Below are 24,689 nucleotides of genomic sequence, written 5' to 3' on the forward strand. Positions count from 1 at the left end.
GTGCATTGCAGATAAGATAGGATTGTATCTTACAATGTCAAGGCAAACCATTATGTTCAACAAGTAGCTGCCTTTGCCATCATGCTCATCACTTTAAGCAAGCTGGCTGGCTTTTTGCCTCGTTATTATACGTAAACATGCCGTATAACGTAGTGAAACGATAATTTGAACTTTATTAATTTTATTTTTTGGGTGAATTATCCCTTTAACTATGATTTTATCGATGTTTATCTGTGTTATTGATGTATTTTAAATATCTATTTATTACTGCTTATTATACATGTTCATTGACATTTTAAAATGTTTTTTTATAATATAATAATTAAATTGAATGTTTTGGATACCACTATTAAATTATTGTTTTTATTATTATTTTACTGACTTTAAGTCAGCCTACTTATAGACAATGCCTCTCTTGGCACTGTGCATGTAAAACACTGTTTTTTGGACACTAACAAGTGAAAATAGTTAGGTTAGATACATTTGAGTAGGTCTGTTTTGTTAAAAATCGATAGCTGTAATGCTTCTGTGCAGAAAGAAACCCGTGAGCCACGAAGGCAAGTTTGCGAGCAGATTAGACTAATTTCCACCTATTAGACAGCCTAATCAGATTATCGTGTTTTGTATTGCATCACTTATAGCTCTTAAACCTTTAAAATAGAGTTTAGGAAGATGTATGTAACTACAGTCATTAGCTTTGGTTAACTATTGAAGCCTTTTCTCTTGTCAAAAGGCTCAATGTGACCGCAGACTTTATTGAACACTGCTGGCAGCAGCGACGTCTGTGTCCGTACCGTTCTTATCAATGACAGCATAAACTCGTATCTCCCTGCTCCCAAGTCATAAAGCTTGTATCTCCGATAAACTGTGACTTTGGGAAAATGTTGTGTTAATGTTGGTACACAACAGTATATGATAGCAATATAAGGTATAATAACAACTTTAACGATACAATGTTTAATAACTCAAAGAAATACGGCGTTTTTTTAATTTCCTGAAAAATAATGGTTTTCGAGATACGAGGATTCCGCCCGACAGCGATGATATATATCTGGCCACTGTATATTTGGCCATCTGCTAACGTCTCATATCCACTCCACTTTAAAAGTTGATAAAATAACTTTGTGTTGCATTACTGCCGATTCTCGCCATACTTCTGTTGCTAAAATGCGCGCACATACGTTGCCACGTCATCATTGTGTATGTTACCCGCTCTAGGCCAGAGAAACCCAGAGTGGCAAGTTGAATGTAAAACACTGCAGAGAAATAACAGAGACACGTTTATGCTGCGAGCTCTTGCAATGTTTAATGAACTCTGACCTGAGCTCTGCAGCCTCTATTTCTCAGAAGCGCTAGACGCCCTCTACAGGGGGCAAAGATAATCAACATTTAAAGATAAGTCCAAAAGTACATTAATGAGTCCATAATACACAGAACAACATCAGGTATATGTTACAAACTGTTTGTCTCTACAGTTTTATTTTGTGGGTGCCTATTTTTCTTTATGTGTATGCACATTTCACATTTATTTCTTGGCCCTCTACATGTACAAACAGTAAAAGGGTCTAGTGTATATGTCTATGGAGGAATGCCCTAATAAATTAAACTCCATTCCGCGTTTTATCTACAGCATTGACCACGATCCTGCTTCCTGAAATCCATTCCACTTGGCTCATTAGAGTCCATATAAATTAAACCATTCCGTGTTTTCACTACTCCCGCCTGCTACACTCCCGCGGCGCCACACAGCAATGTAAATAAACTAGCTTAGCATATCTAATGGTCTGGGGCCTGTTTCAGAAAGGAGGTTAAGTGAAAACTCTGAGTATGTTAACCCTGAAATGAGGGAAACTCTGGGTTTTGTTTCAGAAAGGGAGGTATGTTAAACCCGAGAAAGCAGGTTAAGTTAAGCCCGTTTCTGAGAGGTAACTTATACTTAAGAGTCGGTCACCATAGTAACAGTTACCATAGTAACAGTTACCAGGGCAACAGTTACCGTAGCAACAGTTACCATAGTAACAGTTACCAGGGCAACAGTTACCATAGTAACAGTTACCATAGCAACAGTTACCATAGCAACAGTTACCATAGTAACAGTTGCCCTAGCAACTTACTCTGTGAACCTAACCTGGTCGGAGCAGGTTTTCTTCGGTAAACCCAGAGTTTCTTTCGGTCTCCTCCCCTTTTTGAAAGAGGAATCGATGTTCAGTGTTGCCAGATTGGACTAAAGATTTCCAGCCCAACTACAGCTTAAAACCCGCCCATTTCAAAAAATAACAGCCCAAAATACTGTTATTAAAACTGTTATAGAATAAAACACACATTTTTTTTTCTTATTAAACAACCAGACGCACATTGGAGAGCACCAGGCTCGCCCCAAGTATATCCAGTGCATCTTTTTTTTTTTTTTTTTAAATATAAATGATAATTTTAATAAAACACAAGGTCTACATCGGAAACCTCAGAAGGGGACAACATTTTTTATTGTTCTTGTGCTACTATTGTCAGAACTACAGTTCTTTTCTAATAGGCCAATTCTCAAATCATTTCATTATACTTTTCTTTTTGTATTAGTAGGCTACTTACAAATTTGTGCTTAATTAGCAACTAATTATTTTTTTTATATTATTATTATTAAAATTATTATTATTATTTAACTTTTTTTTATTATTTAATTTCAAGGGGCAGCCCCCGTTATTGATAGTCTCGTATATGTTCTTGTACTCATACTGCCGCTTTGCTGAATGTGCGAACCAGTTGTAGGTTTCTCTAACCATGTATTCTATGTTGCTTGGAAGAAGCTGCATTGCTTTATTTGCAACAATGTCAAGTGAATGGCAAACACAGCGAATAAGCTGCAGGTTTGGCTGTATTTGTTTAAGTAGGGTGAAAACCGAGTGTTTTTTTCCCAACCATTACGCTGGCACCATCTGTGGCAATGCCCATCATGTTTTTAATCTGGAGACCGTTCTGTGATAGAAAAGCGACAACAGTTTCTGATATGGCTTTAGCATCAGCATCTGTCAGCTCCACAAGTCCAAGATATGTACTTACAAACTTGCTGTGTTTTTTTGAGTGGTATTTCACACAAATGCAAAGAAGTTTGTTCACGGATATGTCAGTGCTTTCATCGAGATACAGGGAATATGGAGACTCCCCAATATCCTCCACAAGTTCTTCTCTGAAGTGTGGCGCGAGGACAGATTTGATAATGGCTGTACACTTTGTCCGGTGCATTTGGAATGTTCCCATCTCATCTTTCAAAATGTCTGACAAATCGTCCACCGCATTTATTGAAGCAATGTAGGCAGCGATTCTAATTTCACGGCGTTTTTGGTCATCTTTGATCGGACACTGCCCTGCTGCTCCCGCTGACACAGTAAAAGTTTTTATACTTGGTGCACAGAGCGATTTGTGTTTTTTTGTATTAGCATGCTCTTTAAAATCATTTAACTGTGCTCTGATTTCTGATTGACAGTATTTACAAAATGCCTATATATCATCGCCTACCACAGGTGTAATCCATGTTTTTAAAGACAGGTCGCTCTCCCATTCCTTTCTGTAGGACTTTTTATATTTATCCCACTTTGGCATGATGATGATGATGAATGATGATCACTGATGATGATAATGCAGTTTTGACGATATAACGAATTAGCCTACAACAACCCGCCAATCAAGCTTGTAGTCTGATTGGACAGGATTCCCCTAAACCTTAATGGCTAACCTGAACCATACCTAATTTAAACGTCATCCTACATTATATAATTTATTTTAAAGTTAGTTTTCATTAAAAAATAATAAAGAATACTGTTTATAGTCAAAAATAAAAACCTGCCTGTTGCATCAAAAACCAGCCCAAATTTTAAAGACCCGCCCAATGCATTTTTTTCCGGTCGGACGTACGGTGGCCGGGAAGTGCAAAACAAATTAACAAAACCGAAAACACATTAACAAAACCCAAACCAAATTAACAAAACCGAAAACACATTAACAAAACCCAAACCAAATTAACAAAACCGAAAACACATTAATAAGTCAGACAACCCGGAAGAGGTTGGTATAATTTGTGAATGGAAACTTACCATCATCGGACGAGACACCTTTCATTCACCTTTATATCTTTAATGACAGTCGTCTTGTCCAATGATCGGTAAGTTTCCATTCACAAACTATACCTACCACCGGGTTGTCTAAACCGGTGCATGAAACACATTAACAAATCAGAAAACACATTAACAAATCAGAAAACAAATTAACAAATCAGAAAACAAATGAACAAATCAGAAAACAAATGAACAAATCAGAAAACACAACGACATTTCAGACAACCCGGAAGCGGTTGGTATAGTTTGTGATTGGACAAGACACCTGTCACTCAAAGTATACATGAAGTTCAACAGTCTGCCACAGGGAAAAGTTGGAATGGATTGATGGAATGGATTACTGTGGATTAATTCTGTTATTTTCTTGAACGGAGAACTTTATTTAAACGGAGAACTTTACACATTACACATAAGATTCCATACCTGTATATCTTGAGTGACAGGTGTCTTGTCCAATGATCGGTAAGTTTCCATTCAAAAACGATACACTACCGTTTCTGGGTTGTCTGACTTGTCGTTGTGTTTTCGAATTTGTTAATGTGTTTTCTGATTTGTTAATTTGGTTTGGGTTTTGTTAATTTGGTTTGGGTTTTGTTAATGTGTTTTCGGTTTTGTTAATTTGGTTTGGGTTTTGTTAATGTGTTTTCGGTTTTGTTAATGTGTTTTCGGTTTTGTTAATTTGGTTTGGGTTTTGTTAATGTGTTTTTGGTTTTGTTAATTTGGTTTGGGTTTTGTTAATGTGTTTTCGGTTTTGTTAATGTGTTTTCGGTTTTGTTAATTTGTTTTGCACTTCCCGGCCACCGTACGGACGTGACCAAAGGAGTCCCGTTGGGCGGGAACCCGCCCAATCTGGGCGGGTAAAATATATTATATTTTCAATATAAATATATATTGAAAAATTCTATATTAAATGCAAAAAATAAAAATGTATTAAATTCTACAAAAAATTATTTAAAAAAAAAAATCAATGCGGTCATCCTTATCCTGAAACCTTTACCTCTAAAGGTGGGTTTTTACAAACATTTAAGCAATGAAAAGTGTTTAAGAGAGCTTAGGACTAAACCTTGGAACTACATTGGCTCCTCAAACTGTCAGTCAAACCTCATAACTCTGCCCCGCCTCTATTGGAATAAAGTGCTGCATGCAGTTTGGAGATCTCTGTTTGGTTGCAGTGCAAATGTAGGTTAAGTAAAGAACCGATGTTTGAATAAGTAACGTTACAGCGTTTTTACTCAGAAAACACTGTCTATAAAGGCCAGTGTTGTATAAAGTATTAGAAAGCAATACTTGAGTAAAAGTACAAGTATTGTACTAGAAAAAGACTTTGGTAGAAGTGAAAGTTACCTTTTAGAATTTTACTCAAGTAAAAGTCTTAAAGTATCTGATATTTACTGTACTTAAGTATCAAAAGTAATTTTCTGATATTTAATGTACTTAAGTATTTGAAGTAAAAGTAAAAAGTAAAACTTCAGTGATTTTTGGTAGACATAAGATCAGGGGCGGTTCTAGGGTCTCATCTTTAGGGGTTTTAGCCCTCAGTGAGAATTTAAAACAAGAAGAGTTTTATATTATATATTATATGACTACATAGTAAGCCAAAAGTTATGGTATTATTAAATGGCAAAAGTGGACACCAAAATTTTATGCATGATGTAATGATGCTGGTCTTGAGTCAAATCAGTTCATGTATGTGTGCATTCTCTACAAACTGTGTGTCCAATGAATGCAGTCATTAATAAAAAATATTCACAAGACAAAGACCAAATCAATAAATGTTATTTTTATTTAGTATTGAATGGATTGTTTGCATTAATATTTTGTTTGTGCTACAACTCTGGTAATAAGAATAGTGAAATTTCACTGCTTTTGGTTGCCGTCTTTGCGACTTTCCGCCGATTAACGTTATAGATAAACGCCTCCAGCTCTGACTGCGCATGCCTGTGCTTCTCCGTAGAGCGTGCAGAGCTGCGTAATGCAGTCTTTGAGCAGTGATTCGCCAAACCTTATTGCAGTCGCACACATTTCTTCTGATTTTATTTTGTAGTAACGAGTAACGAAGACGCTTAGTGGAAAATAATGGAGTAAAAGTAGACATTTTATCTAGGAAATGTAGTGGAGTAAAAGTGAAAGTTGACAAATTTAAATAGCGAAGTAAAGTACAGATAGGTGAAATTTCTACTTAAGTACAGTAATTACTAGCCAAGTACAGTAGTTGTACTAGCCAATACTGTTTTAAGTTCTGTTTTACCTTTTACATCATGACATATTGTCCACATGTATTCAACAACAAAAACAGTGATTACAATAAACTTTATATCCTGTAAGTTGAAAAAAAAAAAAACTAATGTGATACACTTATTGCCTCAGATGAAGCTGTTTACATAAAATGTTAATATAATGACGCACTTGTCTGACCATTTATAAAGCCATAATAGCAATTTTGATGACACATAATTATTTAAAAAATACGAGGTTTCCGCCGGACAGCAATGACATGTGGCCAAAATTTGCTGTTTTATCAGCAGCAACTGTAGTAGTAGCAGTAACTAACTTATTCCTACCTGTCTTAAGCTCAAATTTCACATTAAATGTCATTTTAATGTAGGCTTATGTCCACTTTTAATATTCCATCTGAAACAATGAAGCGTGTTTGTGCAATTAATTTTAAAGCTTAGTGGTTTGCTGTCTGCCGTGGGATGTTTTATAAATCAAAACTGTGCCGTGACAAAAACATTTGGGAAACAGTAACACTGATCTATTTCAGTTATTGTTATGGATCTTCTACATCTGAATATGAATGATTCGGCTCCCAAACTGCTGGAAATGTGGGACGTGTTCTAACGCTTCACCACCATAACTGCTTTATCCTGGAAAAAAGGTCTGAGCAGAGACTCCTGTCATACACCAGACCTGGTGAGTGTATTATTCTTAATGCTGAAAAACACAACAGGACAGAATTACAGACAAATTTAAACACATTGCTTATGAACAACAGAAGCATAAATACACACATTAGATGTGACATTTTACAGCACACAGTGAATATTACTCAATATCATACAATAAAGAGACAGTAAGTCAGTAACTCACTGTAGTGTCTCCAGTTTACAGTGTGGATCCTTCAGTAGATCAGAGAGCAGCTTCACTCCTGATTCTCCTGGATTATTACTGTTCAGATTCAGTTCTCTCAGGTGTGATGAGGAGTTTGACCTCAGAGCTGAAGCCAGAGCAGCACAACCTTCATCTGTAATACTGCAGTCACACATCCTACAAGAAAGAAAACCTTCTCACACTTAACACACTCAGTTTTAGTATTGAAAACATGAAATACACAAAATCTTTATATACAGTACATTTACTCTCCATCTCACACACACAACAATGACAATATATCAGATCACTACAATTAGTTACCACAGAGGAGAACTGGATGTTGTAGTGTTTATTAAAACTCTGTGTGTGTGTACAGTATGTCCGTGTGTGAGTGTGTGTCTGCGTGTGTGTGTGTGTGTGTGTGTACCACAGTATCTCCAGTCTACAGTGTGGATCCTTCAGTCCATCAGAGAGCAGCTTCACTCCTGAATCCTGCAGTTCATTGACACTCAGGACCAGTTCTCTCAGACTGGAGGAGTTTGAGCTGAGAACTGAGGACAGAACTCTACAGCTTTCCTCTGTCAGATTACACCCATACAGACTGGAAGAGAAACGATGAAGTGTTTGAACAGTTGAAATGCCAGGTGACGAGAGAGAGAGACTGTCCAGGAGTTCGCGGATACTTTAGTCCAGGTCTAGGAGGAGATCCCTCAGGAGACCATCTGCCACATCATCAGGAGCATGCCCAGGTGTTGTAAGGAGGTCATACAGGCATGTGGAGGCCACACACACTACTGAGCTTCATTTTGCCTTGTTTTAAGGACATTACATGAAAGTTGGATCAGCCTGTAGTGTGTTTTTCCAATTCAATTTTGAGTGTGACTCCAAATCCAGACCTCCATGGGTTAATAAATTTGATTTTCATTGATAATTTTTGTGTGATTTTGTTGACAGCACATTTAACTATGTAAAGAACAAAGTATTTAATAAGACTTTCATTCATTCAGATCTAGGATGTGTTGCTTAAAGGTGGGGTCTCCGATTTTTGAAAGCCAATGTCGACATTTGAAATCACGAAAACAAACACGCCCCTAACCCAAATGGGTCCCACCCCTGTATTGATAGCTCCGCCCACACATACATACTTAACTCAGGTAAATAATGGAAAGAAATGTGTCTTTATCATAGCTGAAGGGAAGAACAATACGATTGCAGATAAACAAACAAGCAAAAATGACACAAGCATAATCATGTAAAGGACAAAGGCATATATTAGTTCTGTGTAACAAAGCAAAACCAACGTTACTCACCTATCGAGAAGGAAAAAAGCGCCTCGGCGTCTTAAGTAAAGTTGGTCACATATTCACAGATTGGAGTTTCCTGAGTCAATAACTCCTGAGCTAAACACTGTTACTACACAAAACACGGTTGTAGCTGCGTCTCTACATTACTACGATAGAAAAGAGGTGTTATTTGTGTAGTAACAGCGTTTAGCTCAGGAGTTATTGACTCAGGAAACTCCAATCTGTGAATATGTGACCAACTTCCTGCTCCTTCAGTTCTCTCCAGCGCTGGAAAGCTGATCCTATATTAACACGTCCTACTTCTTACCTTATCGTAAGTCTTTCTTCTCTTTCTTTCTTTGTTTTTATCCTCCATGTCAATGTTAAAACCGCTTTCTGCTAATGTCACACATGCGCACTGAACACTCTCCCCGCCCATATTGACAAGACACGCCCCTTTCTGCTCATTGGCTACACGTTTGTTTTGAATTTTGTTTTTGATTTTTTTATTATTCGGCCTGACTCAGTTTTCTGAAGCATTTCTCAAAAACCAGAGACCCTGCCTTTAAGTGTTCCCTTTATTTTTTTGAGCAGTGTATATATAGTCTATTGTAAAGATTTCTGTTTAAAAGGTTCTATAGAAATAAAGATATGATAATTAGAATAATTCCTCAAAATTTAAAGGTGTGTGTGTGTGTATGTGTGTGTGTACCTCAGTATCTCCAGTCTACAGTGTGGATCCTTCAGTCCATCAGAGAGCAGCTTCACTCCTGAATCCTGCAGTTTATTGTTAGTCAGGTCCAGAATTCTCAGACTGGAGGAGTTTGAGCTGAGAACTGAGGACAGAACTCTACAGCTTTCCTCTGTCAGATTACACCCAATTAGACTGGAAGAGAAATGATGAAATATCAGAACACTGATCTCAAACACACAAACACAGCCATAATCCAGCTAAAGTTGAAGATGTAACAGAAATGTCAGTGTGTTTGTGTCACACACACAAATCAGAGGACAGGACACCACATCAGCACATTTACAGGAGCAGGGACGTCTTTCTGCACTCCACAATCTCTCAGCTACAATTTATTATAAGACCATTAGGTCATGTACATAACACACATGTGAGAGTGAGCAGCCTACAAACACTACACTCTGATCTGTGTTCAAGTTTCTACAAACCATTTTATTACAGAAAATAAAGAATTATACAGCTGTACACTAGCAGTTAATAACATTTACATTTACATTTACGGCATTTAGCAGACACCCTTATCCAGAGTGACTTACAACTGAGCAACGGAGGGTTAAGGGCCTTACTCAGGGGTCCAGCAGTGGCAGCTTGGTGGACCTGGGGTAACATGACAATACTAGTCGTACTTTACACTCAGTTATATGTTGGATTTCACAGAGACACAAACAGTTGGTGTGTGTTGTTCTCTGTGCTCGTACAGGCACAAATCTGTCACCTCCAGACCTCTGATTTTACACACACACTGGCTCAGGTGTTTGGTGTGGACCTGAGTACAGGTGGAGTGTTCACATACATCCAAACACATCCTAACTAAAGAGAAAGATTATATAAACGATTCACTACGATTTACATATTTTAGGAAATATAGATGTGTAAAAATCTCTCATCGATCATAAACAATGTAAATAAAGGATATTAGAAAGAACATTGTACTGTTTACTACAGATGTCACTGTTACTATTTCAACACAACTTAGTGAACCCTTCTTTCTCCACAGAGTAAATGGGATCATGTCTTTCATGCCTCCACAACTGAGAAGTGAACGTGGGGTTTTCTTCTCAAATCTGAGCTCCTTCCCTGTTTACAGAGTGACGTCACATCAGCACGACTGCACACAGCATCAGAAATAAACAAAGTCAAACTTCTTACCTTTAAATGAGTGACACTGTATATACACAAGTATTAGCTTTAGATGGATCAACATACAGACATTCGTTTGTTCAATCTAAAACACTGAATATACACATAGCAGGGAAATCTAACCCACCTTGTAGGTAAAAATCTAACACAACACTACTGTGTGTTACACTAAAGGATTTGTGTAGGTGGGCTTCAGGTGGCTATAAGTGACATGGTACTTCCTGAAGAGTGTAGTGTATATTGTATAATACACAGTGTGGAACTAGCTTTGAACAGCACAACCTCCCCAAACCTAGCAAGGTAAGTGAGACGTCTGACTCCAAGGTAGCTGTCAGAATCAAAACACATCATTTAACTTCAACAATTTAACTGTCATTATTGTCTTCTCTTATGGAACACACTTTAGCCCCAGTATTAAAAAAATTATGTGTCAGATACAATCACAATACACCTTCCAAGTCAGTGCTTTAACCCAGGACTAGACAAAAGAAGTTAGCACCTAATTCACCTCTGTAACTCAGTTATAAAACTCAACTTAAGCTGAATACAAGACCATATTCAATACAATAAAGAAAATCCACCTCCACTCTTTCCAGTATGGTACAATTCAGTATTTTGTTCCCAGTCCAATAAGAGCTCAAGTGATATCAGACCTCAGAGTCTGTAAACCTTCAGCCCAATGTGTAATATTTTATCAGTACTTAATGATGAACAGAGAACAAAACCAGTCTGTTATTAACGTTGTACAACAAAAATATAGATTAACTACAGCTGCTTATAAATACAAACACAGTTCACAGCTTAAAATCTCCAAAATCCACAGAAAGGTTCGAAAGAACGAAACCTGACGTCTCTTCAACAGTAACGGTGATAAACCTGACCGACCGTCACGTGCAATCGTCTTTGTGTTCACCGTCTGTTTTTACCACATCCACCATCTTCTGATGCAGTGAACCAGACAATAAACTGTGTCTATAATTCAACTACAACAGATTAACAACAATCACGATCCAAGAACAAGAATGTGATCGGTCATTAACAGTTTGGTGTCTTTGTCGAGCTCCAAGTAGAACAAAACAGGACATTTTAATAACAGCGGTCACGACACTACACTCACCTGTGACACATTATTCATCCTCTCTCTTTTTACCTGCTTGTACACTTGATAAGCAAAGAACAAAATGAACCCCATCAAAATAAAAGTCTTCATATAAAAAGTCACATTTAAAATCCATCCTCTACAAACAGGTCAGTGTTAGAGAAAGAAAATCTTCATCACTCATCTGAGTTAGCTGCCTGAGCGGACGAGCTCAGTCCTTGGTAAAGTTTAGCAGTAGTGCAGACTGAAGGAGACTTTTGGAACAGGCCTAGACAAAAATGATGGTACCCCTAGAAAAGACTGAAAATAATGTGACCAAAGGGACATGTTCATTCAAGGTGTGTCCACTAATTAGCATCATAGGTGTCTACAATCTTGTAATCAGTCAGTGGGCCTATACTGTATATAGGGCTCCAGGTAGTCACTGTGTTGTCTGTTGATATGGTGTGTACCACACTCAACATGGACCAGAGGAAGCAAAGGAAAGAGTTGTCTCAGGAAATTAGAAAGAAAATTATAGACAAGCATGATAAAGGTAAAGGCTATAAGATCATGTCCAAGCAGCTAGATGTTCCTGTGACTACAGTTGCACATATTATTCAAAAATTTAAGGTCCATGGGACTGTAGCCAACCGCCCTGGACGTGGTCGCAGGAGGAAAATTGATGACAAATCAAAGAGACAGATAATCCGAAGGGTAACAAAAGAGCCCAGAAAGACTTCTAAAGAGGTCCAAGGTGAACCTCAAGGAACATCAGTGTCAGATCGCACCATACGTCGTTGTTTGAGCCAAAGTGGACTACATGGGAGACGACCAAGGAGGACACAAATCATAAAAAAGCTAGACTGGAATATGCCAAACTACATGTTGACAAGCCACAAAGCTTCTGGGAGAATGTTCTATGGACAGATGAGACAAAAATGGAACTTTTTACCAAGGCACATCAGCTCTATGTTCAGAGATGGGAAAATGAAGCATATCAAGAAAAGAACACTGTCCCTACTGTGAAACATGGAGGAGGCTCTGTTATGTTCTGGGGCTGCTTTGCTGCATCTGGCACAGGGTGTCTTAAATCTGTGCAGGGTACAATGAAATCTGAAGACTATCAAGGGATTCTAGAGAGAAATATGCTGGCCAGTGTCAGAAAGCTTGGTCTCAGTCGCAGGTCATGGGTCTTGCAACAGGACAATGACCCAAAACACACAGCTACAAACACCCAAGAATGGCTAAGAGGAAAACATTGGACTATTCTAAAGTGGCCTTCTATGATCCCTGACCTCAATCCTATTGAGCATCTTTGGAAGGAGCTGAAACATGCCGTCTGGAAAAGACACCCTTCAAACCGGAAACAACTGGAGCAGTTTGCTCATGAGGAGTGGGCCAGAATACCTGCTGAGAGGTGCAGAAGTCTCACTGACAGTTACAGGAATCGTCTGATTGCAGTGATTGCCTCAAAAGGTTGTGCAACAAAATATTAAGTTAAGAGTACCATCATTTTTGTCTAGGCCTGTTCCATGAGTTTATTTTTTTAAAATAATTCCGTTGAAGCATGGTTGAAAAGCAATGTCTGACTTTCATTGGTTAACATTCATAGAATTTTTATTTATTGTTACTTTTGTCAGATTAAAGTTTTTTCTGTGACCATTGTGAGTTTTTCTTTCATTGACCGAAGGGTACCAACAATTTTGTCCACGTGTGTAAAATAACAAACCATGCAGTAATACATTTATAAATAAAAATACTCACGCAGCTTCTCTGGAGGCTTTGACCACTGGCAGCAGCCTCAGAAAACCTTCATCTGATGGATCATATTTCCACAAATCAAACACATCCAGCTTCTGTTCTGAGTTCAGTAACACAAACACCAGAGCTGACCACTGAGCTGGAGAGAGACTGATTCCACTGAGACGTCTGTAAGCTCCTCTGTTCAGGTAAGTTTGTACTTCCTGCACTAGTGAATGATCATTCAGTTCATTCAGACAGTGGAACAGATTGATGGATTTCTCTGGAGATAGATTCTCCCTGATCTTCTCCTTGATGTACTCTACTGTTTCCTGTTTGCTGTGAGATCTGCTTCCTGTCTGTGGCATTAAGCCTCGTAAGAGAGTCTGATTGGACTCCAGTGAGAGACCCAGAAGGAAGCGGAGAAACAGGTCCAGGTGTCCATTCTCACTCTGTAAGGCCTTGTCCACTGAACTCCTGAGGAGATCAGACATGTTTGACTTCCTGAAAAGATCAGACAGGTAAGAGGTTTGATGTTCTGTTACATTTCTGCTGATGAAGGAGAGAAACGTGTATAAAGCAGCCAGAAACTCCTGAACACTCAGATGTACAAAGCTGAACACCTTCCCCAGGTGAAGACCAAACTCCTCTCTGAAGATCTGGGTACACACTCCTGAGTACACTGACACTTCTCTGACATCAATGCCACACTCCCTCAGGTCTTCCTCATAGAAGATCAGGTTTCCTTTCTCCAGCTGGTGGAAAGCCAGTTTTCCCAGTGCCATGATACTCTCTCTGGTCTGCTGAGGATCAGGGTCACATTTCTGATGGTACTTTTGGTCCTTGTGTTTGATCTGAAAGATCAGGAAGTGTGTGAACATCTGAGTCAGAGTCTTCGGGATCTCTCCACCCTCTGCTTCACCCAACATTCTCTCTAGAACAGTGGCTGAGATCCAGCAGAAGACTGGGATGTGGCACATGATGTAGAGGCTTCTTGAAGACTTAAGGTGTGTGATGATTTTCTTGGCCAGGCTCTGGTCACTGATCCTCTTCCTGAAGTACTCCTCTTTCTGAGGATCACTGAAGCCTCGTATCTCTGTTACCTGGTCTACACACTCAGGAGGGATCTGATTGGCTGCTCCTGGTCTTGTGGTTATCCAGAGGAGAGCAGAGGGAAGCAGATTCCCCTTGATGAGGTTCGTCAGCAGCACATCCACTGAGGCTGACGCTGTCACATCACACAATATCTCATTCTTCTGGAAATTTAGAGGAAGTCGACACTCATCCAGACCATCAAAGATCAACACCACTTTGTAGGAGTCACAATCTATTGATTCTAGTTTTCTTTTTTCTGGTGAAAAATTATGAAGAAGATTCATGAGACTGAGATTTTGCTGCTTCATCAGATTCAGCTCTCTAAAGGGAAGTGGAAACATGAAGGTGACGTCCTGATTTGCTTTTCCTTCAGCCCAGTCCAGAATGAACTTCTGCACAGAGACTGTTTTTCCAATTCCAGCAACTCCTTTAGTCAGCACAGTTCTGATGGACTTGTCTTTAAAGAGATCATTACATTTGATGGGTGTCTCCTGTGTTGCTGGTCTCCTGGACATGGTCTCAATCTGTCTCACCTCATGTTCATTATTGACGTCTCCACTCCAACCCTCTGTGATGTAGAGCTCTGTGTAGATCTCATTCAGAAGTGCTGAGCTTCCAGGCTGTGAGATTCCTTCATTAATTCTTTCAAACTTCTCTCTCAGCTTGGACTTCAACTTTGGCTGAGACACAGAGGAGAGTTCTAATAAACAAAGTAATAACATGTTTTAATGTAAAATCACTGAGCTCAATATAAAATGTACATTTATTTCAGTTCCTGTTGTTGGTTCCTGATTGATGTAATAAATATTACTGAAGGATCAGGACCATTGTACAGAGTAACCACAAGCTGGACCATGAACAGAACAGAAAAGCAGCAGATTTACATGATACTAAAATTACATTTAAAACTAAAAGTGTTCATATCTAAAACTATTTCCTCTCTCTAAAGTGAACCTGATGGAATAAAGTCATGACTCAGAGCTCTTACTGTTGTGCAGTGTGTTAGCGAGATCTGTGTGGTTCATGTTCTTCAGGACGTGCAGTGTGATCTTCAGCGCTCCCTCTCTGACACTGTGCAGATCCTCCTCATCCTCCACCTCCCTCTCAGTGCATGCTGGGTAATCTGGACTCAGGAGCTTCCTAAAGCTCTTCAGCTCATTCTTTATCAGAGTGATGACTTTGTGTTCCAGTTCCTGGTTAGAAACACACAGGAACAGATCTAAATATTATCATATTACAGTGACAGATGATTTTTTATTAAAAAAATAAAAGTAGAAGTGTCTTTTTGTTATCACATTTAATCTTAGAACTGAAATTCTGATTACTCATAAAACGGATTACCCATAATGCTGCTGCACATCAAAACATTACAAGGGATCACAAAGCACATTACACACTAAAACACACACACACACACACACACACACACACACACACACACACACACACACACCTCGAATATGGAGTCCAGATGATTTCTGCTGATGTTTGATTTCTTCTTTTGTGGTCTGTGAACAAACAAAACACATCATGTGATATGGACGTATTGGACGTATATGGATGTATTCATAGCTGCACAAATCACACACTAATAAATACAGACACAGATATTTAACACTATCCTCTTAACACAATACACTGATTTCAGGATTTCCTAACAGACACCAACATGTTTAGAAACAAATGTTTGAATAAATGAATAAAATCTTTATATTGTCATTAATGTCCCAGGTGTAAATGTTCTTCTGTAGCACCACAGACCCTCCAGCTCAGGGTCTGCAGACTGAACTGAACTCTTAAAGCACTTTTCCTCACTGCCAGTCCGAGAGCTGCAGCACTGCACAGTTTAGTGTTTTACTGCTTCAACACCTGATAAAGCTCATGAAGGGCTTCATAATGAGACGAGTGAGTTTGATCAGATGGAACACTGCTGTAAAACACCTCACAATACTGACCTCACATCAGTAGAACTGTCTCTGTCTCTGAAGTTAAATAGAGGATCCATTGACCGGTCACTCTTCATGGACACACAGCTGGGTTCTGGTGAGTCTGATCTCTTTCTCTCCATCATTCTAGAATTACAACAGAAATATCAGCAATAATTAATACTCTGCTGTCTCAGCACTGTTAAACAATGTGTTCATCATTAAACACCAATAATTCCATCTTTTTAATTCAGATCCAGTCTGTACACTTATTCAAACAGGAGACAGGCCTCATAAGTCAGGAATTACACTGATATCAGGAGTCCCAATCACAGCTAACTGACTCAGCTGGGTCTTAAAGCCTGTAGAGTTCACTGACACAAAGCTATGCTGCTCTTATGCTCCACATTACACAGTCCTTTTTACTCTTCACTCAGTGAATGATTTGTCTAAACTGTTCTTAGATCAGATCAGTGACATATTCACTGCTATTAAACACCTTAATGCAAAGTTGAGTTCCTGTGTTAACTAGTGAGTGTTTAGAGATACAGATGTGTTCCCATGAGACGGTGTGTATTTATTGCTGGTGAATGTAAAAGTAAGTCACCTCTCGTCTTTCTTTAAGTCCTGTTTTCCAGACACACTCATGTTGGAGGTCATGTCTCCTTCTCCAGATTACAGCAGGACACACGTTTACTTCACTCCAACATCGGTGTGTTAAATTAAACCCTGAATCAGCACAGAGTTCACTTACAGGAAATAGTCACGCTATCAAGTTATAAAACAACCTGTGTACATTAAAGCTTCAGTACAAACCCACAAAACTCTTCTGCATCTAGTGTCACTTCAGTGTGTTTATATATTAGAGCTTTAGATACTCACTGTGTTTTTACTCCTGAAATCTTTTAGTTTTCACTCCACACAAAATGGAGCTGCTGACTTTCACTTTCATTACAGTTTATACTGCAGAGGGGGGAAGGGCAAAGACACACACACACACACACACAGACACACCCATACAGACACACACACACAATGTACTTTATGCTCCAATCCAGCAGGTGGCGGAAAATGCATCTTGTAGTTGAGTTGCCAATCGCAATTTAAACAACAGGAGAAGGACACACACACACACACACACACACTTACACTTTCTCGCGCTCTGTTATAAGATTTGGTGCTGGTTTGTTTGTATATCATTGATGGATTTACTGCTCAAAATAAATCAGTAAAAATATATATATTTGTACTAAAACATGAACTTTGCAGTTTGCTCTTTTTAAGGGCAGTGTTCAAGATGTGAAGACAAGTGAAAGTGCTATATATTTAAATATTATACTCTAAAATGTGCAGTTTTACTGTATTGGGGTCATAAAACCAGTCAGTATCTGGTGTGACCACCATTTGCCTCACGCAGGCAACACATCTCCTTCACATAGAGTTGATCAGGTTGTAACTGTTGCTGTTATTTTATTTGTTTACCTTTTGATAACAATTTCATTGAGAATTTAAGCTGTGTTTGTTGTTTAGACTTTTATGTATTATTCAATTTATTGTATGTTGTGGGAAATTTATTTTGACACCTCGTTTCAAGTGGGCTTAAATGCTTAATTGACGTGAGACTTCTAGTCGTTAAGGGCTAGCGGCAAGGACGGACATTTTGTATGCTCCGATGAAAACTTTGTTCCAGTCAAAAAGGACTTGAATAGTCATAAGGAAGAATTAAAGACTCTTTCTCTTTCTCATAGCATGCAGCCAACGAGGTATTTGCTTTATTTTCTGTATTATATGTCTGTAAAATGTCACTTTGCTTTTGATTTCACCTTTTGTCAAGTTAATGTGATTACTTTATTTTGTTGTTAATATTGTTTAGTTTTCACGGTGGATTTGGAGACCAGTCTTCAAATAAATCAGTATTAGGAAAACCGCTTGTGTCTGTGTGTGCTTGGAGGGAGTTACACAGGTTGTTATTGTGGCCTGTGGAATGTTGGTCCACTCCTCTTCAATGGCTGTGTGAAGTTGCTGGATATTGGTAGGAACGCTGTTCACTGTACACGCTGTGGTATACGCCGATCCAGAACATCCCAAACATCTATTGTGTATTCGGCACATTCAGAATGTTCCCACCTTCAACAGAAGTCACATTGCACCTGAAGCACAGGAAAAGTAATACATCTGTCATTTAAAACAATAAATCTTTTTAGAAAGGGAACACTAACTGAAAAATATATTGCTATAATAAAGAGCAGTTGGAACATCATAGGATAAGTTGACCATTTGCTGAATTACAATATTTCAATTTCAAAGTCCAAGTCTACGTTTGAAGACATTAATGGTTATTCAAGCCAAACTTGTATTAGGTTTCTTTAAGTACTTTAAAAGTATAGATATAAACTGAATGTGTGGGATGAATAAGATTCCTTACCATTTCAATTATGCTTTTTTCAGCATTAACTTCCAACATGAAACACACCACATTGTAGTCCTCTGCATTTCCTAGAACACAATGATTAAAACTGGCTCTATTACAAAGAACAAAACAATCCATATACAGTTCATTCAATTATAGTGCAAAACATTTCAATTTAGATTTACAGAATGATACTTGACAATCCATAGTGTGACAAAGAGTAAGACTATAATATGATGTAGAATATTTACTGTAAATGTCCAGCATAGTGTTTTTGTATTCTTACTTTTTGATCAGATATTTCTGTGCATGAGTAGTGTGTCTTGTCTTATACATTTTGATTTATGTTTTTTTTTTACTTTACATTTACAATTGAGTAAATTACTAATGTCCCTAAACTTACCTCAATATTTTAGCAGTGCACATACAATCTCCATTCTAGCCAAAGATATAGCACTTTCACTTGTCTTCACATCTTAAACGCTGCTTTTTACAAGATACAGTTCTGCAAACTGCAAAATTCATGTTTTAGTACAAATCTAAGGAAGGAAGTACAGCCCAGTATAGGTTTTCAAACACACCTTCAAAATTAGAACTCCACAGCTGCTCGAGTGTTGATTTTCATGTGTGAGGCTTTGCACTTGCCATGCTGCACTGTGCTTATCACCAACTCGCAGCTTCAGAAAGTTTCTAGGTATCAATAAAAACATTTTAAGTTTGGACATTTTAAACATTATGCCTTCTGTTTAAAAGTGGTTCCATGGTATGTGGGCTTACCTCCAGTTTCACAGAACTTTACGTTCATACAATGTTTCCTTTCCCAATGGATTTACAATTAAAATGCTTTACCTGGTCATGCAGACGATCTTTCAAAAAGGGGACACGATCCAATATTACAAATATTTTGTAAGTATTCAATAAAAAATTCAATCGAAAAAAAGATTTGAGATTACATAGTTTATCACACATACCACAAGCATCCAGTGTGATCCAAAGTTAACAGCGTGCAACCAAATATCCTCTAAAGGAGATTTCATCTGTGGGATGATCATTTGACTTGCATCATGTAGTTACATGTTATGTATTATGTCATGGTTATGTAATTACCATCAACTTTTGGATTACTTAAATACCTTTATCAGACATCCAAAAAGGCCAGAAAATAGAGAAGTTGACCCAGATACTCACAGCAGATGCACTGGTTTCTGTTAAAAATAAACAAAGCATTAAGAATTCTGAAAAATTACAGGATCCTTTTAAAAGTACACTGACACTTTGCACACCTTTTTCTTTTGAACTGGATGGTGTAGGTCAGAGGTATTCAACTAAAATTTAAAGAGGTCCAGTAAGAGAAAACTTCTTGAAGCGAAGGTCCGGAAGATCATAATGTCTAACTAGTTAGTGTGATATATATTTAAGTAGCCTAGTAGTTGTATCAACATCTGCAAGCAATCAATACCTGACTGTCAAATCAAATAAATTCAGTACCATTCAAAAACTTTTTGACAATATTTATTGTCACGTAACATAAAACTGAACATATGTATGATTGTAGATATGTATAACATTCTCTCAATAAATAAATAAAAGTAAGGCTACAATTCAAAATAAGAGAAAATAAATAAAATGTGAAAATTGTGTGTTTAAATAAAGTGCTTAACTTTCCCTTTTATATCTCAGTGAGAGAACTGAGCTCTAGCTTGGCAGGATGTTAAACCTGGGCTTGAATGGAGTCAGGGCCGCTCTTATACACATGTGGAGGTGCTCATTAGTGACCCTGGAACCATATTTAGTTTGGATTATGTTCATTGTAGAGAAAGCTGCCTCATCTTCAGATTTGAGTGGATATGTTTGTTCAAAACCTTTATGTTTTGTCTCATAATGGCGTTTCACATTTTATGTTCACTTTTAATAAGTGCCACAGTTTCTGAACATATGAGACACACTGGTTTAGTGTGAAGTGGGAAGTGTGAACAGAAATGAATCTGTCCATTCTGTATTAAATGCTCTATTTTCGCGGTCCACTTTTCTTTTTTGTAGAGCGGCATTTGTTCTTTATTCTCCCTTTCTCCGTCTCACTCGTCTGTTTCTCTCCCTTTCTCCGTCTCACTCGTCTGTTTCTCTCCCTTTCTCCGTCTCACTCGTCTGTTTCTCTCCCTTTCTCCGTCTCACTCGTCTGTTTCTCTCCCTTTCTCCGTCTCACTCGTCTGTTTCTCTCCCTTTCTCCGTCTCACTCGTCTGTTTCTCTCCCTTTCTCCGTCTCACTCGTCTGTTTCTCTCCCTTTCTCCGTCTCACTCGTCTGTTTCTCTCCCTTTGTTTTCTACATGTGTGGCTATCTTTCTTTCACGTCTAACTTTACTCTAATTCTCTCTCTGCACTGTTGAGTCGCAGTGTTTATTACAGTAATGCACAGACTTGATTGGCTGAGTGGTATCACGTGGGATGGTTTAACTCGCATGCAATTGGTCTGTGCGTTCCCACTACCTTTACCGTAAAGATTGCAAAAGCTGCGCCCAGTAAAATAGAAGCGCCCCGTCAAGTTTCAAATCATAACCTTTTGTTTTGGCTGTAGGTCCGTGTCCGTATTGGACAGCTTCTGGGTCCAGACCCGGATCGCGGTCCGCCTGTTAGTGACCTATGGTGTAGGTATACATCAATGACCTGTGAAGAGAAAATGTTAAACAACCTATTTGTACTTTAAACCACAAGTAGGCTAATTTTAGTCTCACTTCATCTGACAGCCACTCAGACCCTTGCAGCATGCAAAGAGAATTGTAAAACAGCTTATATGGTCCCACAACTGCTTCAACCTGCCCATTTTTCATTTAAAGCCCACAGCTTTAGCACTAAAGGAACATTTAGCAAAGTCAGTATTTTTAAAAAATGGGCCATTAAATATAGTTAACTCAACAGGGCCAACAGAAAATGAACTATTTCCAAATTTTTAGCTTTAAAAATTATTACCAAATTTATACCAAATTTATGTGTACATGAATTTAGAAAATTTGTGAGATAGCTTGTCTTTAAATCATGGGATGATCCAGGTATTATTAATGGAAAATATTAACATTTTACATATTTCTAAATATTACACCATGCATGAAAACCATATAATACAGTTAACAATGTACCATGTGAGTTAAATGCATCCTTTGGTTCTATTCAAGAATAAGACAGTGGTCAAGAATAAAATAGATAATGGTTTATTCTAATAGTTCTACCCCTTGTTTCTAACTTGTGACCAACAGATTAGTTTACTGTAACTGGGAAAACCAAACCTGTCAAACCAGCTTATGCAAATAACAAACTGGTGGAATAGGCAAATTGGTAAAAAGTGACCAACGGGTCAGAAGTACAATCTCGCCATTCGTTTGGGGTCATAGGCTGCTGTGACACTTCTTTTAATGTGCAGCAGTTCACAAAGTGTATGGTTGATCTTTAAAAAATATATATTTTGAGAATGCAAAACAATTGCAAAAATCCCCTTACAACTAATTTTTGTACGTTTAAAAAGCACTTACTTCATTAACAACTTCTCATCCTTGATCGTTCAGTATTCTTTTAGGGCAGCCATGTCTGTAGATAATAGAACAAAGCTGTTTAGTAACTTCAGCTGCAGTTTTGGTTTTCAATGGGAAAGCCTCAACCCACTTTGAGATGTAGTACACTCAAAAAAATGAAACACGGCTGTTGTTGGTTCAGAGAGTATAAATAAATTTGAATTATATAATTATCTTAAGTTTGTGCATTAAAATTAAAATATTTGTTTTGACAAAATTAAAAAAAAGTAATTTTCAAATTTACACAATTCACTTACGTTAAATGAATGAAACAAAGTTGTGTTGCTTCTGCAGTACAGCACGCTGATCAGCAGATGGCGCACATGCGCATATAAGAACGCACACGGTTTAATTTTGTCTTCTGATTAACGCCATTTTGTGCAGTTCGTTTTGTGTTTATGTGGAGACACAATTAAGATACTTTACTTATTTGCATTTATATTTATATTTTCAAAGATTAGAATTGTGAATTACAGATTACATAATTTTTTAGATCTATTTCACGTGTGTAATTGGGGCCTGAGCACCGAATGGTGCGAAGCCCTATTGTTTTTCCTCGGGAGTATTATTTATTTATTTATTTATTTATTTTATTTTTATTTTTTTCCCACACATTGGCCAATTGGGGTCCCTTAACATGCTCGAAAACTCTTGAAATTTGGCACACACGTCAGAGTCGCGCGACACTAGGATTGGACAAAGGTTGGAATACGGGCGTGGCAGGGGGGCTCTGTAGCGCCCTGTAATGCAAAAACAAACATTGGTGCACAGATCGGGCAATTATGTACGCACATGTACGAGAGTTGGTACGCATATAGATCTCATCGACCCGAACAACTTTCGCGCTCTAAACTATGAGTTCCGCCCAACAGGAAGTCGGCCATTTTGGACTGTTTTATAAGTGCATGTGGTGAACTTTTAAATACTCCTCCTAGGGAATTCATGCGATTGACATCAAACGTTGTGAACATGATGCCGAGACATTGCACTTGCTAAATTGCGAAGGGATTTTTGATATCTCGAACGGTGCTGCCATGGCGAGGCGACAAAGTTATGGCGAATTCAGAGAAACAGGAAGTGTCTAATATCTAAAGCAAAAAATGTCTTATTGGGATGACACGCGGTGTGTATGTTCGGCCAAGGATTCCGATCGCATCGATGTGCCTATTGTGAATTTCGGACATAGCGCCACCAACAGGCGCCAGGAAGTGTGTCAGTCACAACAGTTGTATGTGGTGAACTTTTAAATACTCCTCCTAGGACATTCATGCGATTGACACCAAAAGTGGTCAACATGATGCCGAGACATTGCACTTGCTAAATTGCGAAGGGATTTTTGATATATGGAACGGTGCTGCCATGGCGAGGCGATTAAGTTATGGCGAATTCAGAGAAACAGGAAATGTCTAATATCTAAAGCAAAAAATGTCTTATTGGGATGACACGCGGTGTGTATGTTCGGCCAAGGATTCTGATCGCATCGATGTGCCTATTGTGAGTCCCGGGTATAGCGCCACCAACAGGCCCCAGGAAGTGTGTCAGTCACAAAGGTGGATTTTTTGTCAGCTGCATGCAATGAACTTTTAAATACTCCTCCTAGGGGATTCATGCAATTGAGACCAGACTTGGCCACCATGATGCAGAGATATTGCAGATGCGAACGGATTTTTGATATCTCAAACACTGTTGCCATGGCATCGTGTCAAATTTACTTTTATTTCAGGCATATTTAAGGCTTTTGGCGTGCTTAGATTAACTTGAAATTTGACACATACATCACATTTGTTGGCTGTTAAGTGTGGCCAAAAAGGTCAGACAAAGGTGTGTCTCTTAAGTGGCTCACTAGCTCCCCCGTTTGTCTAAAATGTGGGGTTTCATTCACCTACAGTCCCCAAATGGGTCAGTAACAACATAAAATAGTCCACTGATATTTACCCACTTGATGCACTTGCCCACCTTGCATTGTTTTCTGGAAGGCACCGTATAGCGATGAACAAACGTGCGAAGGCCCGTCATCGCTGCTTGCAGCTATATTTTACTTTGTTTTCACATTATTATTAGTCACACTAATATATGATTATTGACTAATATATGACTAATACATATTATTAGTGCATTCTGTTTTTGTTCGTATGTAATATTTTCCACTTTTTGCACTTTGATATAATATAAATTATCCCAAAAAAAGAAAAATTACTTTTTTCAATTGTTAAATATTAGCAGTTTCCCCCATTTATGTGTAAACAGATGGCCAGGGTTAGCATGAAGTGGTCAAAGATTTGCCTTTCATTGGTGAATTTAAGAACAGATGTCCAGCTCTCTTTAATGAGGTAAGTCTCTGTAACGTCAGCTATAATTACTTACATGGTTGTTGTAATTTTGATGGATTTTTCACGTTTATTTGGTTGGTTCATTTGTGGTTATGTTGTATGTGATCTGTAAGTGTTGGTGAAGACATATTGTTAGTATATTATAACACTGTAAGGACTGTCGCAAATGTAACA

At 38.2% G+C, this 24,689-nt stretch overlaps 1 protein-coding gene and 1 long non-coding RNA gene across 6 annotated transcripts in view; both read right to left on the reverse strand.

Annotated features, from left to right (window-relative positions):
- Positions 1-5,871: 5,871 nt before the first annotated feature.
- LOC132838411 (NACHT, LRR and PYD domains-containing protein 3-like) overlaps positions 5,872-24,689 on the reverse strand; it is an 89,824-nt gene continuing 71,006 nt past the window's right edge. Inside the window, exons 1-10 of one of the 5 annotated variants that reach the window (XM_060858722.1) lie at positions 17,097-17,209; positions 16,822-16,943; positions 16,245-16,361; positions 15,743-15,797; positions 15,278-15,482; positions 13,219-14,989; positions 9,195-9,368; positions 7,627-7,800; positions 7,197-7,373; positions 5,872-7,040 (exon numbers count right to left, since the gene is read on the reverse strand). In XM_060858722.1, coding sequence (XP_060714705.1) covers positions 7,004-7,040; positions 7,197-7,373; positions 7,627-7,800; positions 9,195-9,368; positions 13,219-14,989; positions 15,278-15,482; positions 15,743-15,797; positions 16,245-16,361; positions 16,822-16,874 — 2,763 coding nt within the window. In that variant the 5' untranslated portion in view covers positions 16,875-16,943; positions 17,097-17,209 and the 3' untranslated portion in view covers positions 5,872-7,003. The other 4 variants (XM_060858724.1, XM_060858723.1, XM_060858721.1 and 1 more) reach the window with 4 other exon arrangements.
- LOC132838414 (uncharacterized) lies at positions 18,593-19,581 on the reverse strand. Its single transcript, XR_009647629.1, has 3 exons — positions 19,206-19,581; positions 19,028-19,136; positions 18,593-18,710 (listed from the first exon to the last, which is right to left on the reverse strand). It is a non-coding gene; the product is annotated as an uncharacterized LOC132838414 (long non-coding RNA).

This window comes from Tachysurus vachellii, chromosome 22 (assembly GCF_030014155.1).
Source record: "Tachysurus vachellii isolate PV-2020 chromosome 22, HZAU_Pvac_v1, whole genome shotgun sequence".
In the NCBI taxonomy this organism is placed as follows: domain Eukaryota; kingdom Metazoa; phylum Chordata; class Actinopteri; order Siluriformes; family Bagridae; genus Tachysurus; species Tachysurus vachellii.